Genomic DNA, 15337 nt, shown 5'->3' with positions numbered 1-15337 from the left:
GTTTAAGATTTAGATTGATTCAATAAACGATGTTTCCAACAAAATTATATTCATAATTTCATAATATACAATTGTTAGTGTCCTTGCATGTGATAAATTGTGAACGGAAAAAAAATCAATCATAAAACGATTGAAAAGTTATGTATATGAGGCAGTAACACGACGACAAACAAAAAAACCAAAGACATTTCAATGTCGATATTAAGTTACGGTGTTCAAGAATAGGAAAGTGTCAATACTATATGGAAAGCTCTAAATCGCCAGCGGAGTCTAGAAGAAAGGACTGCAGATTTTAGAAACTAGCAGAGTTTGTAATGTGCTATCGTCATTTACCAAAGCGAAGGACCCCCATATATATTTGTTTTTCGTGTTTTTTTTTTGTCATAATTTTTAAAGTGTTCTTGGTCTTATCCATACGACATTACAATAAATTTAGTTTTTGAACTTTGACTATTCACCCTCTTTTATATTTTTTCGGGCCAACAAAAAAAAATTAAAAAAATTCGTGAAGCAAACGACGGATTTGCACCGGCACTATGGAAGCAATGCATCACACGTGTACTTTAAGGGAAAAAAGTAGTATCACATTATCCCTGGTTTATTTAGGTTGGCTTTGTGTGCCTATGCTACCCGAGGAAGGTGCAGGAAGTCAACTTAGGAGCGCTGTGATTGGATGTAAGGGTACAACTCTTTAAATTTTTTTTAACTATGAATAACTGCAGTGTGTATATTTACAATTTCATAGAAACACTATTTTGAGAATTGTTCGAAAAGACTTCCAAAATTATACTATTTAACTTTAATGTCTAAAACAGAAACATAACTGTTTTATTATAAAAGGTGGTAAATTTAGAAAATACTAGTATTGTCGCCTATGGAAGAATAAATACTACCGTTTTCGCTACAGGCAAATGACAAAAAAAAAATACGTAACCGGTAAAATATATTTATTATATTCCATGGTTTCAGGCATCGTGTCATAAATTTCACAAAAAGAAAGCAAAAAAGTAAAACAGATTGATGGCGAGGTTGATGTTTTGCTCTAGTTCGTGATAACCTATTGTTACTATTTTGTCTTTTGATATTAATCCAAAATGATTTTAAAAGACAGATTTAGTACGGCATTCATGACCTCGTAGATGTTCATCTAAAAAAAGAAAGAAATATCTACCGGGTCCAAAACATTTTCTTTATCACCTTCTTGACCGATCATTGTGTCCTAGTAAGTTAAAATATTTGGCACATTGTAATAAAAAATCAACACTCATCACTTAATGCATGTCCCAGATATCTAATGACAACACATATCCCCAATGTTATTTTTACCTGTCACCTTGTATACTTAATGGACAAAACATGTAGATTGTTAAAACAGTATTTTGTTGTAGAAACGCACAAAATATTTTGCGATCCATTATTTCCAGGTTTTTTTTTCATAAATTTTAAAATAAATATCAATAAATATCTAACAATGCAGGTTTATTTAGCTTATGCGTGCTAAATTTGCTGCAAGTTCCATGGGGGTATGGCTTGTTGAAAATAACACAAAATGGGTTGATACAATCCACATAAAAATCTGCATATAGCTTGATTACAGTCCATCACACCAGCAGTGGTCACTTGGGCAGTTGTCTGGGTTTGAATTACACGTGATCGTACACCACCTATCCATTGATTGATCCCCAAACGATGTCATGCTGCGACATTTCATTTGTTGCTCATGCGCATATTGAGCATTGTTTTGTCTGTTGTTTTGTTTTGGCGGGCATGAACACGAGCAGACGGCTGCTGGACAAACTCCCGTCGGACATAAAACAGAACACCATTCGTCAAACGGTCTATTGTTATTCCACAGGGGCACAGCTTTACACACAGGGCGAATAAATCCATCACATTCAATCATACCAGATTCCATAGCCGTATCCATTGGCAACGATGATACATATTGCAATACCATAGCTGTAATTTGATTTTTAGAATCCAACATTTTATCATACGACACTTGTTTCGAAATTGGTGAATGTTGGTTAAAGCTTTCACGTTGTGTCTGATGATTATTTCTGTACTCTTGAGGTGACTTTTCCCTCTGATACACATATATTTTATTTTGAGACGTACCTGACCTACGACCAGTATTTGAACTCCTTTGAGTGTTCGAGTTCCTTTGTTGGTAATTATTAGAATTTTGAACGTTTAAGTTCTTTGGCTGGTAATTATTAGAACGGTAATTATTAGAACTCTGAGCGTTTGATCTCGTTGGTTGGTAGTTATTAGAACTCTGAGCGTTTGATCTCGTTGGTTGGTAGTTATTAGAACTCTGAGCGTTTGATCTCGTTGGCTGGTAGTTATTAGAAGTTTGAGCATTTGAGCTCGTTGGCAAGTAATTATTAGAATACGAATCCACTGGTGGTTCCATAACAGATGCATCGTAAACCCTTTGAACAGGTTGTTTCGGTGCAGATGTAGTTTTTGAAGGGCTATGAATAACATTCATTTTAGGACCTGTTTTGCTAATAAAAACACCTCTTTGTCCTGGTCGATTTAGAGGTAGTACATTGGCTCGACTGCCTATTGAGACATCCGCACAGTTTATAAAATGTTCCTGGGGTCCACATCCAAAGCATTCACCGCCATGACCATTGCTCCCCTTGTTCTGAGCTGCAAAAAAACCCAAAACAACAATGAGTATTTGTTTTCTTATCCCTAAGGTGATACAAATACAAATAATCAAACTAAATGTGATTAAAATAACTTCCTTTTTGTATGATGGGTTTTACCATCAAAAGTAGTTTCATTTCAAATCAGATAAAAATGTGGAACACGTTATATTGCTGTATATTATATTTTTAGAGAAAATAATTTTGAGGTAAAACGATAAGAGAAAATAACATACCAATATGTAAATTGAATACTATTCACTAGTATGATCTTGATTTGGTTGAGTAGTTTCTATGAACACCCATTTAGTACAGAACAGGTATAACCAAAGTCCTTTCTACTAAACCGTTAACAAAGATGGTTGCAAGCATTATACCGTATATTTTACACTATAATTCTTAAATTAATTAACATTGACTATTATGATTCCTAACATCCATCCACTTCTATGAACTTTCATCTCTTTATTTTCATGCAGTGCATGTATATGTCTAAGTGACAGCTATTTTCAATTCTTCTCCATGTTACTTTTATTGCCGTCTTACAGTACTTGAAATTGACATTTTGTTACTGAACCAAGCTTTCAATCTTGTCTTATCTTTAAATACATCACACATATGAAAGGAATTTATTGTCTTTCAAATGATTCAATCTACGTCATTTATCGACAAATAAAAAAGATGTGGTGTGATTGCCAATGAGACAACTCTCCACAAGAGACCAAATGAATCAGAAATTAACAACTATAGGCCACCGTACTGCCTTTAACAATGAGCAATGCCCATACAGCATAGTCAGCTATAAAATGTATTTAACAATTCAAACTAGAAAAATAAGGGCCTAATTGATGTAAAAAAAAAAGAAAAACAAATATGTAACACATCAACAAATGACAACCTCTGAATTAACAAGACATGTCTTAACAAAAATTGTATTATCAGACCTTAAAAATTCTGCGTACCTGCTCGCCATTTCCACTGTAAGACACACTGTGAACAACTCAATCCTGGAGGTAGCGATAGCTGAAACTCCATAAATAAGTTAGAATCTGGTGAGTCTATAACATATCGTTTTCCGTGACCCATAATATTCAAAACATTTCTATTTAAACATTCCTGAGTTACAGCCCTTGATGGATTATTGTTAGGGCAGAGTCGGAATTCGTAGTACCCTTTATGATTGCTCGTTAATTCTACTGTCACGTTTATGATCTGCCCTGTGGCATAATGCCGCGCTATAGTTCCTGTGGCATATTTGCCACCTGCTTCATTATTTCTTGGACTTATCCAAGGGTCACCACAAGGGCCACATCGACCACCATCATCCATCATTTTCTGAAGAAAAAAAGAAAAATTATTCAAATTATTCAGCAATGAGTATTTGTTTTCCTTTCCCCAAGGTGATAGGAACATTTAGATAAATGATTAGAATGGCATTGAGGTTCTTTGTCTTTTCGAATATTAATTGTTGTTTTTTTTTTATATTTTTTTTTTTCAAAATGGAAACTTTACACTATCGGGATTCGGTTTCATTCCCTGTGTTAAGATCGGTTTACCCGTTGTTCGATGTTCGCTTGGTAGTACCTAAATCGAATTTCAAAATGATACTCGACTGATCGGTTTCCTATTATGACATTGTCCGTTTTATCCTCCGGAAACTGATTTTCTATTAAATACACATCGGATAATTAAATTGTAATTTCTTCCGGTCAAAGTTAAATATAAAAAGAAGATGTGGCAAGATTGCCAAATATGTTTCGTGTGTTAGTGTTAAATTGTTGTTTAAAATGTCTCCGACATTTTCCATTTAGAAATAGTAACGGATTTACGAGATTATCATATATACCATCAAAGTGGTGGGCTACACACATGAGCAGCTTTTCTAGGTCTACACTTTCGGAATAATTTGTCTTGACCATTCCTATAATATCGATATAAAGTCGTTTTTTTTAAACTACAAACGAACTCGTCGCACCCTGAAATGACCATCAGTGAATGACCTCTGAGACCTCTAATCATCATGCATCTACCAACCGGTGACACCTCTTCTCTGCATCTAGATAGATGTATGGAATCGGCCTAGTTGTGACAAATATCATCACGATTATACAATGTGACTTGTGTTTGATCTGGTTTGACTTTTGTTATCATTTATATTCAATATGTGTTCATTAAATTAATGATTATGAGACTGTTTTGTTAATTAGCACACGTAGAAATGAGCTATTAATCATGGTATATATTTTCCTGGACAATTAATCAATTCAAAATAATTCTTTAAATAAATATCCGGTCAATTAATTTATACAACGACCTACAAAGTTAACAAACATAACATTATTGTGGTGAGGGTAGTTAGAAATCAAATGTGTACTTTTGGATTCCATAAAATACTTTTATTTTTTTTTTTGGATATCACCTTGTGAAAGTTTCAAATATCACATACAGAATTGATTGGTAAATACCCTAGATTCCAATCGTCTTTCCGTCTTTTTTTTTTGTGTGTGACGTTATTTGACGTCTTTGTGCGTTTGTCAGGCACAAAATCTACGCCAGTAGGTCGAAAAGGGACATCCGATACTTTCCTTATGGTTGCTTTAGTTACTGTTTTTAAATGAACAATTGATATATTTCTTTTGACAGGGTTGAATTTGGTAGGTATGTTATATTTCCTATTTTGCAAATTGGTAATTTCAGGGCCGTAACTAGCTTCTTTTAATATTGAGGCAAAATATATTCGCCGAGCGTAGCGAGGCGAAAATTTTTTGGCGAGGGGTCTGGGGACCGCTCAAGGCCCCCAGAAGCTCTGAGAAAAATAACGCAAAATCGTGCATTCTGAGCGTTTCCCGGACTCTCTCTTACATTGAAACGCAATTAATTTTTAGCTATTTCTTTCGACAATATTCTTGTTTCAAAGCAAAAACATAAATATATTGTAATTCAAGACTTTTAGGTTTTTACGGGGACAACATTAAAAGTAGACCGATATGTAGGATAAAGCAAAAACCGAAATTATCATAATCATTATGTTTGTCTGTTCTTGTCTTGTACTCAAGTGCATAATTCAGACCTTGGTGATTTTTTTATGACTAGATTTAAATATAGTGACAGTGCAGTATTATACTTTAAGTACTAGTACTGCTTAAGTCGACACTAAGGACCATCTTGACCTTGTTTTACGGTATTAATGATTCTTTTATTGTTGAAGACCCTCCATCAACTATCAAGATGAAGAAAGGGAAAAAAAGTTTTGGCCATTGATCATTTGTATTTTTTCTATGCATTGACTTTGTGTGAGATAAGGTCCTGTGCACGTTTACTCCATATTCTTTTATTTTCTGTTTAAGAGTCTGAACACGACTTCATGCAAGTTTAATCCTCTAATGTAAAAGGTCATAATTATGGCAATACATTGACGTTTTTTTTTAAAGATGATTTGATACCGGAAAATTGGTGGTCTTACTTTAATTTAAACCATGTCAGCAATCTAGTTTTATCTACAAAAAAAGAGCCAGTTTTGTATTCTTTGATATCAAGTTCAATTCTCCATGCAGAAACGACAATTTTTGTCTATGTCCAGTAGCATCGTATATTCTTAAAATAGTTTCTCGTACAATGTCTGGACATCGTTGGACATGCAACATTGCAAAACCACACTTTACAAATGAAAATCAACACTCTGCAGACTACAGTTATAAAGTAGGACATACAAAAGACAAACCCGGGACACAGAAGTACAAACAATAGACCAATGGAAAACATGCAGGGGCGACATCATCAGAGAGTGAAGAGAACTTGCTTCTTGCAAGAAACTTTCCGTGAAAACAATTCAGGTTGATATGAAGACAATCTTGTTTCAGTTTTTTTGGTTTTTTTTGAAATTTCCAACATGAGGCATTTGCCTCATTTGCCTCAATGTAGTTACGGCCCTGAATTTCAAAATATATCTATAACATCTTTGAAATTTCCCATTTGCAAAATAGGAAATATAACACGTAAGAATAAAGACGGGTGTTTGAACAATGTCTAGAATTTACAATTACTTTATCATATTATGACACTTGGATTTAGTTAGCCCTAAGCTGGTTCTCGGCTGACTACTACACTTTGTTGATAGAGTGTACTGTAATACAGTCAAGCGGATTCCAGTTTAAGTTAGCCCATAAAACGAAATCAGAACTTATATTAAAATTGTAACACGTCGTGTATATTTGCTTGTCCACCGGATCGTTCCTGATCCATAATGCATTGTTGCTTATTTTGTAGATATTTAAGCGAGAGAGAGTACTGGAATTTCGCTTTGTGAAACTAATCTGTACTCGAGAAGTAATTCTTCACCGTGCTGAGGTGTGGTTGACATCCCTAATTTTTTTTAATATTCCCTGGTGTTTCCTGACACATGAGAGCAAAGATAGTACCATAACAAACATATCATTCTTCTAAAGCATAGTCAGTTGCAGTTATTTTTTTACTGAATAAAAATGCCGTTGTAAACGCTGTGTAATTATTGTTGGTTGGTGTTTTCTCTACGTTTAATGGCACACATTTCAAGAAGATGATATCTTATCAATTTAATTAGCAAAATTTTTAGCATGATTTTTTTTAACTTAATGTCATCAATTGCATATATTAACATTGTAAATAATATTACCAATGCAAATGCAGGTAATGAATTAAACAATTTGAACAGAATATAAATAAACTTTATTAATTAATAAAGAAGAATGCTAATTTGGCATACAAATGCAGCCCTGTTATATAATAAATGCAAAACATGCTTCATTCATTTCACGTTCCAAATAAAACATAGATAGCTAAAGTAAATACAATGACCTATTATGATAATTCCTCTCTTCGCATTACACAAACTTGTCGCTGGGAAGGGCCCGGATACCAGGTTAGAAGAGATGGTTGTACGCAAGTGCCAAATTTAACATACATTTAAAAAATCTGCATGGTAAATGTGTTTTACGGTAGCTATTGCAACTTTTTTTTGTGGACAAATACAGATATTACAAACTGTTAGAAGACAAATTTATGATATTACCAGTTACTTTATTTTCTTCTTTTCTCTCATGATTATACTTAATATATGCTCTACTTCAAACGGTCCAAAAACAAACAAAAACTGATAATAGTTTACGTCTAAAACACCCAAATAGGAAACAGAATACATATACTGAATGTGTGGGATTTGCTGTATCAATCACGTATAGGGATTAGAAAATTACAAAAGTTTATTGTTAAAATTTCCATTTTTGGAGGGTTAGATGGTTCCAACAGAAATTTGGTTACGATTGGCATATTATTGGCTAGTTTCAGGCATGACTTGTGTTAACCTTATCTGCATGCAAGCCTCGATCGCAAAATATCCAGACCCTTATAAATCAAAAATATCAAACAAAAAAGAATCGCTTAGAAAATAAATATCAATTTGAGTTTGATATCGTTTCGAGGTTTAAAGGTGGAGAATATACAAGCTTGTTGGTTGCTAATGCACATATAATGTTAACAGGAAGTGTGTAGCAAAACAAACATCGACAGCAACATTGAATATATCAAAACAATGATACCAATTAATTCATGCAACGATGTCAAATTTAATAGATGCATGTTTAATTATTGTTCAATTCTTAATAGTGTCTTAAAACAGTTGCAGTCTGTAAAGTGCATCGTCGTGCGACCCATTTCCATGCAAACATCGAAGTTCATAACCTCGACAATCAGCGAATTGCTACAGGAAAGTTCGGAGAACTAACAATTTTGCTTCGGTAATTAGCAAAACTCCTTTCTAGCCTATTTTTGAATTTCATCTACCACCTACCCCTATTAAAATCAAATAGTAGCTCCCTTACAGCTATTATAAATGAAGGGTTATAAAAGAGTTCTACGTATATATCATTTTAAATCTTTAATATCCAATTCCTCGTCACATTCAAAAGAAATTGACCATACCTGTACCTTTTTTTAGTTGGCAAAATTTTACTGTAAAAACATTTCACTGTCTTTTTGGCAACGACCTTGATATCGTTCTAATGCTGGATATAGAGATTTTATAAAAATCTTATTCAAAAGATTCCTTCGGTTTTCTTTAGAAATAACACCATTAACATTAAAATATAGAAAATAAGGCATGTACAATTATTGTAGTATCATGTACACGAGTAAAAAACATACAAATTTGTTTCTTGGTCGTTAATTATGATTGTCTTGTGTGGCTATTGACATACCTTTTAGGATCTTTTTTGTGGTAACATATATTATGGTGTCAAAGAAAAAAGAAAGTGTATACTAAATAAGTATGGATATGTTTAACAGGATGTCTAAAAAAACACACTAAAATTTGTAAACAAATATATTATTGACATGCTATGCATGTTATTTTTTACAATGGTATCTTAACACGGATAAATGCGATATATCCTCTACATATTTTTTTTTATACTTTCGCGTCATAACAAAGAACAAATATAAAAACAAAATGAAAAACAAAAAGATTTTAACTAGAAAAAAAAAAACAACACAAAAATAACATGCACTCAGTGAAATTTATAAACTACCGATAAAAGATGTTATTTTTTTTTAATGTCAGAATTTTTATTGTAAAGGATTCCTTCAGTCTTCTAGTCGACAGCAGAGTACAGAAAGAGAAAAAAAAAGAAAAAAAAAGAGGAACAAAAAAGGTATACGAACAAAAAAGAAACAGCGAAAACTTAAAGATTGAGGTTTGGTCAATGCATTTAGCCTCGAGAAAACATTTGAGGGATACTAGAACTTGCAGAAAATTGAGAATTTTCATTTTGCATGTCACACCTTTTCTTGTTTGGTCATGTGGCTTCTGTCGTGTTGGTCATGGAAGTACATAATCAGTTATGCGACGGTTATGAACATTGGAACGTATAAAACATGTCGTCATCTACAGTGAAACCTGTTTAAACCGAACCTTTTCGGGCCTTAAGATTTTGTTCGGTTTTTGGCCAATGTTCGGTTTTATCAGGTTCACAACGCCCACAATTTGATATGACGGTGCTTAAGAACATGTTTGCTTTATACAGGTTTTCGGTTTATGCAGGATTCGTTGTAGCCAGGTTTCACTGTATATGAAACAGGTATTTCACAATGTTCAAACAAGTCGTGTGGTGCTGTAAACTGTTTGTAGTGATAACTTCAGCTTCAACCCAAAATATGAAAATTTACAACGAGGAAGCTGTAATCTTCTCAGGGTTTTTCCCCAACTAGCACTCAATGTCAATATCTAGACGTAATTCATGTTATGAAATAGACTAACTAAGTCACCAAACTTTAAAGTATATTGATAGAAGACATCATATATATACCGGAACGTACAGTAAAATGATAATGCTAACTTCTTGTCATTCATTGTACGAAGCTCCCTTATAAAGTCTACAAGAAGAGGAGCACAGTTGATGTCTAGGGGGATGCCAATTGTTTGCTGAAATACATGTCCAACAAACTTAGCAATAAGTTGCCTATCACGAAATAAAGCATCTGTATAACGAATCAACGTGTTTTTTTTTTTATTCAAAGTATGATATACTGCTCCCTTAATATATTTGAATCTACGTTGTGATTTAAACTCATAGAGTGTAGAAATCTCGCAGAGTGTAGAAATCTCGTAGAGTGTAGAAATCTCGTACTATAGTTGTATAAATGAATATACCATGATTCACGGCACCCTTAGACTAGATAGTTTCACAATAGTTCTGAAGGCTGGAGTTTGCTTTGATTGTTGATCAAATAAATTTTAATAGTTTAGGAAGAGATTTGTGGAGCATTAGGAAGACAACACTTTTTAACTATGACGTGTTTGTATTGACACTTTATGTTATTTAGGGTACTGGTATCCCAAACAATAACCGATTGTCTGGTACTTTTTATGCGGAAAAGTTGTATTCTTACACTTGCAAATGAGGTTCTAAAGTACAAATCCTTTTTTGGACGTTTCGACCATGTTACATTTCGTCCAGGGTTGTTTAAGATAAATATAAAGATATAGTATCGCCTTACATACAGCTGGGCTTTATTTTCAATGTCAACTAAACAACATAAGTTGAAAGAACAGTCCTCAGAGTAAATGATGACTAGTGTGCGCGAACCAACAACAATGAGTAATGACAAGTATAGAAAGTCAGTTCATCATTCTATTCAATTGATTGCAAGTCCATTTCGTATGAAACCAACATTTCTCTATTAAATGTTCTTCGTTGCTTGTTCTTTTACAAAAGCTACATTAAATTCTTATAGTTGAGTAAAAATTTATTGACACGACATTTAAGTAGAAACAAAGTAGAGATAAAAAAAATGATAGTTATGATTTATTTCAATACAAATGTAGATTTACCTTTATATGTTAACCTTGTATTGACACGACATGCGCGTGATAAAAACGGTTGCAATACGATAAAAAGTATTAACATTTCCGCGTGCCAAATGTTTTAGCCAATAGAAAATTACATTCAGTTTTTTTTTTTAGTTTTTTAAATTTATTTTCATGTTAAATTTCAATTTTGGTCAATTTGGTTGTTTTGGGGGTTGTTTTGGCTTATATTTTCACAAAATGTTTATGTCATTTAGAGTGCCGTGTGTGTTTCTATTTTCATTTTTTAGGGGTTGGAAGTGGTTGGAATAGAGATTTACATGATGTTAACCTTGTATTGATGACGGCATGCGCGTGGTACACAGTTTCCATACGATATAAATGTATTAACATTTCCGTGTGTGTATGTTTGAGCCAATAGCAAACACACTCAGTTTTTTAAATTTAGTTTTTGATGTCAAATTTCAATTTTGGCTGTTTTGGTTATTTAAGGGGTTCTTTTGGCTTCTATTTTTTTCTGTCACTGAGCGTCCCATGTGTGTTTTTATTTTCATTTTTGGGGGGATTGAGAAGTGGGTGCGGTGCGATAGTGTCTCATAAAATCAGCAGTTTTCATTAAGTTCGGTATCATATTTTTTAAGTTCATACATGTACAATCGTGTAACAAAATGTTGAACAAATCCTTGGACTTTTTTTTATTTATTGAAAAACGCAGTGCATATGAGTTAAATAAACATCCTCTCAAAATACTCGACATATAGCAACAGGCATTTGTCTCAGAAATATTTTTTCCTATATACCTTAATATTACACTATTAAGGTATATAAAGGGGGGGGGGGTCTGAGACAAGTGCCTGTGCATATAGCCTCGCAAAAACACTCGACTTATGGCCTAACAAAAAAGCCATGAGTCTAAGTTCTTTGTACCGTAATTAGAGTGGACTATCATTGTACCGTAAGAGAGGACTATCATTGTACCTTAAGAATCATGGACTATCATTGTACCGTAAGAGTGGACTATCATTGTACCGTAAGAGTGGACTATCATTGTACCATAAGAGTGGACTATCATTGTACCGTAAGAGTGGACTATCATTGTACCATAAGAGTGGACTATACAACTTCGTTTGCACATTACACTAATAAAAATGAATTTGTATAGTTTAAACAATTTTAGATTATTTGTCAAATATGTAACGTTGATTTCTTGCTTGGGATATTATCTTTGAATACCGAAATGAACCAGAAAGTTTCCCATATTTTTTAAGATAAAGGATGTCTTGAACTCATCCCCTCAAAAAACCTCGTGGCATTAAAAGTGAAAAAAAGTCCTCTTATAGATTTGAATTTTCATTAACCTTTGATTTGTGGAATATTATAGTCATAAAACATAACAAAAATAAGTGAAAAAAGTCAGTGTTTGATTCATAAAAGATCAATATGAAAATAAGGAAATGGGAAAAGATAGTAAATGAGACAACTATCCACCAGGGGCCGGTTTCACGAAGCTATCCTAAGACATGCCATAAGACATATCTTAGGACATGTCTTATGATCCTCTTATGACTATCCTAGGACATATCTCAGACCTCGTCTCGAAGCTGTCTTAGGATCATCTTAGTTAAGAAATCCTAAACCTGTCGCAAGTTCCTTAAATTTTCAAATAAAAATATGATCTACGGAAAAAAATCATGTAAATGTAGTATGTCTTACCATAAATTATTCTAAACGTATTGATTAATATAATGACATAATTTGCAAAATAAATATAAAAAAATAAAAGTAATTTATATATAAATTATCTTTAAACAATACATCAATATAAATATGAAATTTTCAATGCAAAATTAAGAAAAAAGAATATAAAATTAATACATTGTTTTGGTACAAGTGAGTTGAATTCAATTTCGACTTTATTGGTTATAAAAGGTTAAGAGATAAAATCGTGCAATTTTTATATCAATACATCGAATTTTCATTGTTGACAAATCCTGACAATCCGTCAATGTATATATGTTTTAAGCAGGAACAGGAGAATAGATAATTAGATAATAATAAGATATTTTTTTTCAAAATTAATATAAAAAAGGAGTGTAATTTATATAAATAAACGTATAACTATCATAAGACCATCATAGGACACCTCTCGCGTTGTCCTAACTTTATGACCAACTTTAAGAGATGTCCTAATTTAGGACCGCTTTGTGAAACCAACTTAGGACTAAGATATGTCGTAAGGCCATCCTAAGACATGTCTTAGTCCTAAGACAGCTTCGTGAAACTGGGCCCAGAGTTCAAATGGAGTGGATATATGTGATTAATATATGTTCTTCAACAATGAAAAACTCACACCGTATAGTCGACTATAAAAGGTTCCAACATGAAAAATGTGAAACAATTAAAACTAAAAAAACTAAAAACCTAATTCATATAAAGAAAACTATTTTTAAAACACAGATATGACATTATGTTTATTTTTATATTTTTAGCTATTTTACAAGTGTACTGTCTTTATAATTACATAACATACGCGTACCATGTGTATTTTTAGAGACAACTTAAATATCTATCATATTTGATATTCATAAAACCAAATAAAGTATGCCTAAAACTAAAAGAAAACGGATCAGTTATTTGCGGTTTATTTCAAAATAAAATATTGTTTAACAACACCATAAATTATAGTACCATGCAAATAAATTAAAAGTACAAAAAATCTAAACTTACCGCAAATCCGCCACAGTTTAATTCATTGTCGTTATAATTTTTAGGAGTTTTAAATCCATATCTCCACATAGAGGACCTCATTGGGGGTTCAATCATTCTGCCATGACCCAAGACTGTCCCAATACACAACAAAAACTGGACTAACGTTAGTTTATCCATAACTGTACGTGTGAACGGTGAACATGGAAGTGAATGATTTAGACATGTTATAGTCTATGATGTGTGACGGAGTCGTTACAGACAATGATTTTCTCATAAATCTGACAATTTAGGACCAATAAATAATAGTTGACCAGTTTTATTTTTAGAACGTACTATAGAATAGCGGAAAGGTTTCCCAAATGTATCTTGCGTACTCTTCCTCGTGTCAAGCCAATGTGTCATTGCATACGTCAATACCATACCAGTATAATACAAAATAAATAAGGGAATAGGTGGACAACCTTGTCGAAGTCTAACATTAAACACGAAATGTGCGTGTTTTTCTTTAAGTTTTGTACTTTTTTTCATTGAAAAAAAAAATTGTTTTCAGGTTTCATACGAGTACATTGTGCTTGTATTCGATTCGAACGCATTTCAACTTTAACTGTTTTTTTCTGTTTTTCAAAAATATTTGAAATTTGATTATAACAGTTTGTAGACAATCATCTACTGAAAATGCAATTTCAATAAATTAAATCAAGAATCAAAAGCATTAACCGTTTTCGAGAAAAAACAATTATTAAACTTCGGAACTACCGATCATATTTTATTGCAATATCATGTAATCATTTTACCGGAAATAGTAAATACATCACCATTAACAAGTCAGCAATGATCTGTTTTTTATTTCTTTTTCATGGATATTGCAATAGATAATTGTTATCACGAATCGCATAACAAAAATGGCAATTGCTCTGATGATGTCAAGCATATACCTACGTACTAACCGATACCATGTCACACTATTACAACTATACTGAGAAAAAATATTGTTCAATTGCATTTTAAGCTTTAAATGACGTAGCAAAACATCTTTTTCTATTTACTGGTTTTGATCAAATTCGGATAAGCTATTCAAGTAACCAGTCGAGTAACCAGTATTAATTAAATTTAACGGCAGACGACGTATAAATCATTAACCTGCTGTCATGTCATTCAAAGTTAATTATTGTGTTCAAACAATTTTACATGTGCTATAAATATAGTTCATTAATTAAATTAATTTGTAAACATTTTTATATACATTAATTCATAAACATTTTTGTATCAATTAATTCAGGAACATTTTTATATAAATTAATTCATATTTTTTTTTATGTAAATGATACCACAAGGAAATATAATTTTGTTATATTATGTATCATACAATGTATCATAACCGTCCGTAGAGTATGCAAAAGAAAGACGAAATATACCAAAGCAACATTTAAACTCATAACTCAAAATTAACTGTCATTGCTAAATAAGAAAAAAAGACAAACACCGGTATACAAAACACAACATAGAAAACTAAAGACTGAGTGGATGATCCCAGGTGCTCCGATAGGGTAAATAGATCCTGCTGTCTATATGGCACCCATCGTGTTGACAAATTCATTAATCAAGTAGTTTGTATAGGGTAATTGGTAATGTT

The 15337-nt window shown here is 32.6% G+C and overlaps 1 protein-coding gene across 2 annotated transcripts; it reads right to left on the bottom strand.

The window, feature by feature from the left end:
• Positions 1-932: 932 nt before the first annotated feature.
• LOC143072164 (uncharacterized) lies at positions 933-13927 on the bottom strand. 2 transcript variants are annotated; one of them, XM_076246983.1, is made up of 3 exons: positions 13723-13926; positions 3620-3992; positions 933-2658 (listed from the first exon to the last, which is right to left on the bottom strand). In XM_076246983.1, the coding sequence occupies exons 1-3, from the start codon at positions 13879-13881 to the stop codon at positions 1592-1594; spliced, it is 1599 nt and encodes a 532-aa protein (XP_076103098.1). In that variant the 5' UTR covers positions 13882-13926; the 3' UTR covers positions 933-1591. The 2 variants fall into 2 exon arrangements, with proteins under 2 accessions (XP_076103098.1, XP_076103099.1); XM_076246984.1 differs by having other exon boundaries at positions 2574-2658; positions 3602-3992; positions 13723-13927.
• Between the last annotated feature and the right edge of the window lie 1410 nt (positions 13928-15337).

Source organism: Mytilus galloprovincialis, chromosome 4 (genome assembly GCF_965363235.1).
Source record: "Mytilus galloprovincialis chromosome 4, xbMytGall1.hap1.1, whole genome shotgun sequence".
Taxonomy (NCBI): Eukaryota; Metazoa; Mollusca; class Bivalvia; order Mytilida; family Mytilidae; genus Mytilus; species Mytilus galloprovincialis.
This window is presented reverse-complemented; position numbering and strand designations above follow the sequence as displayed.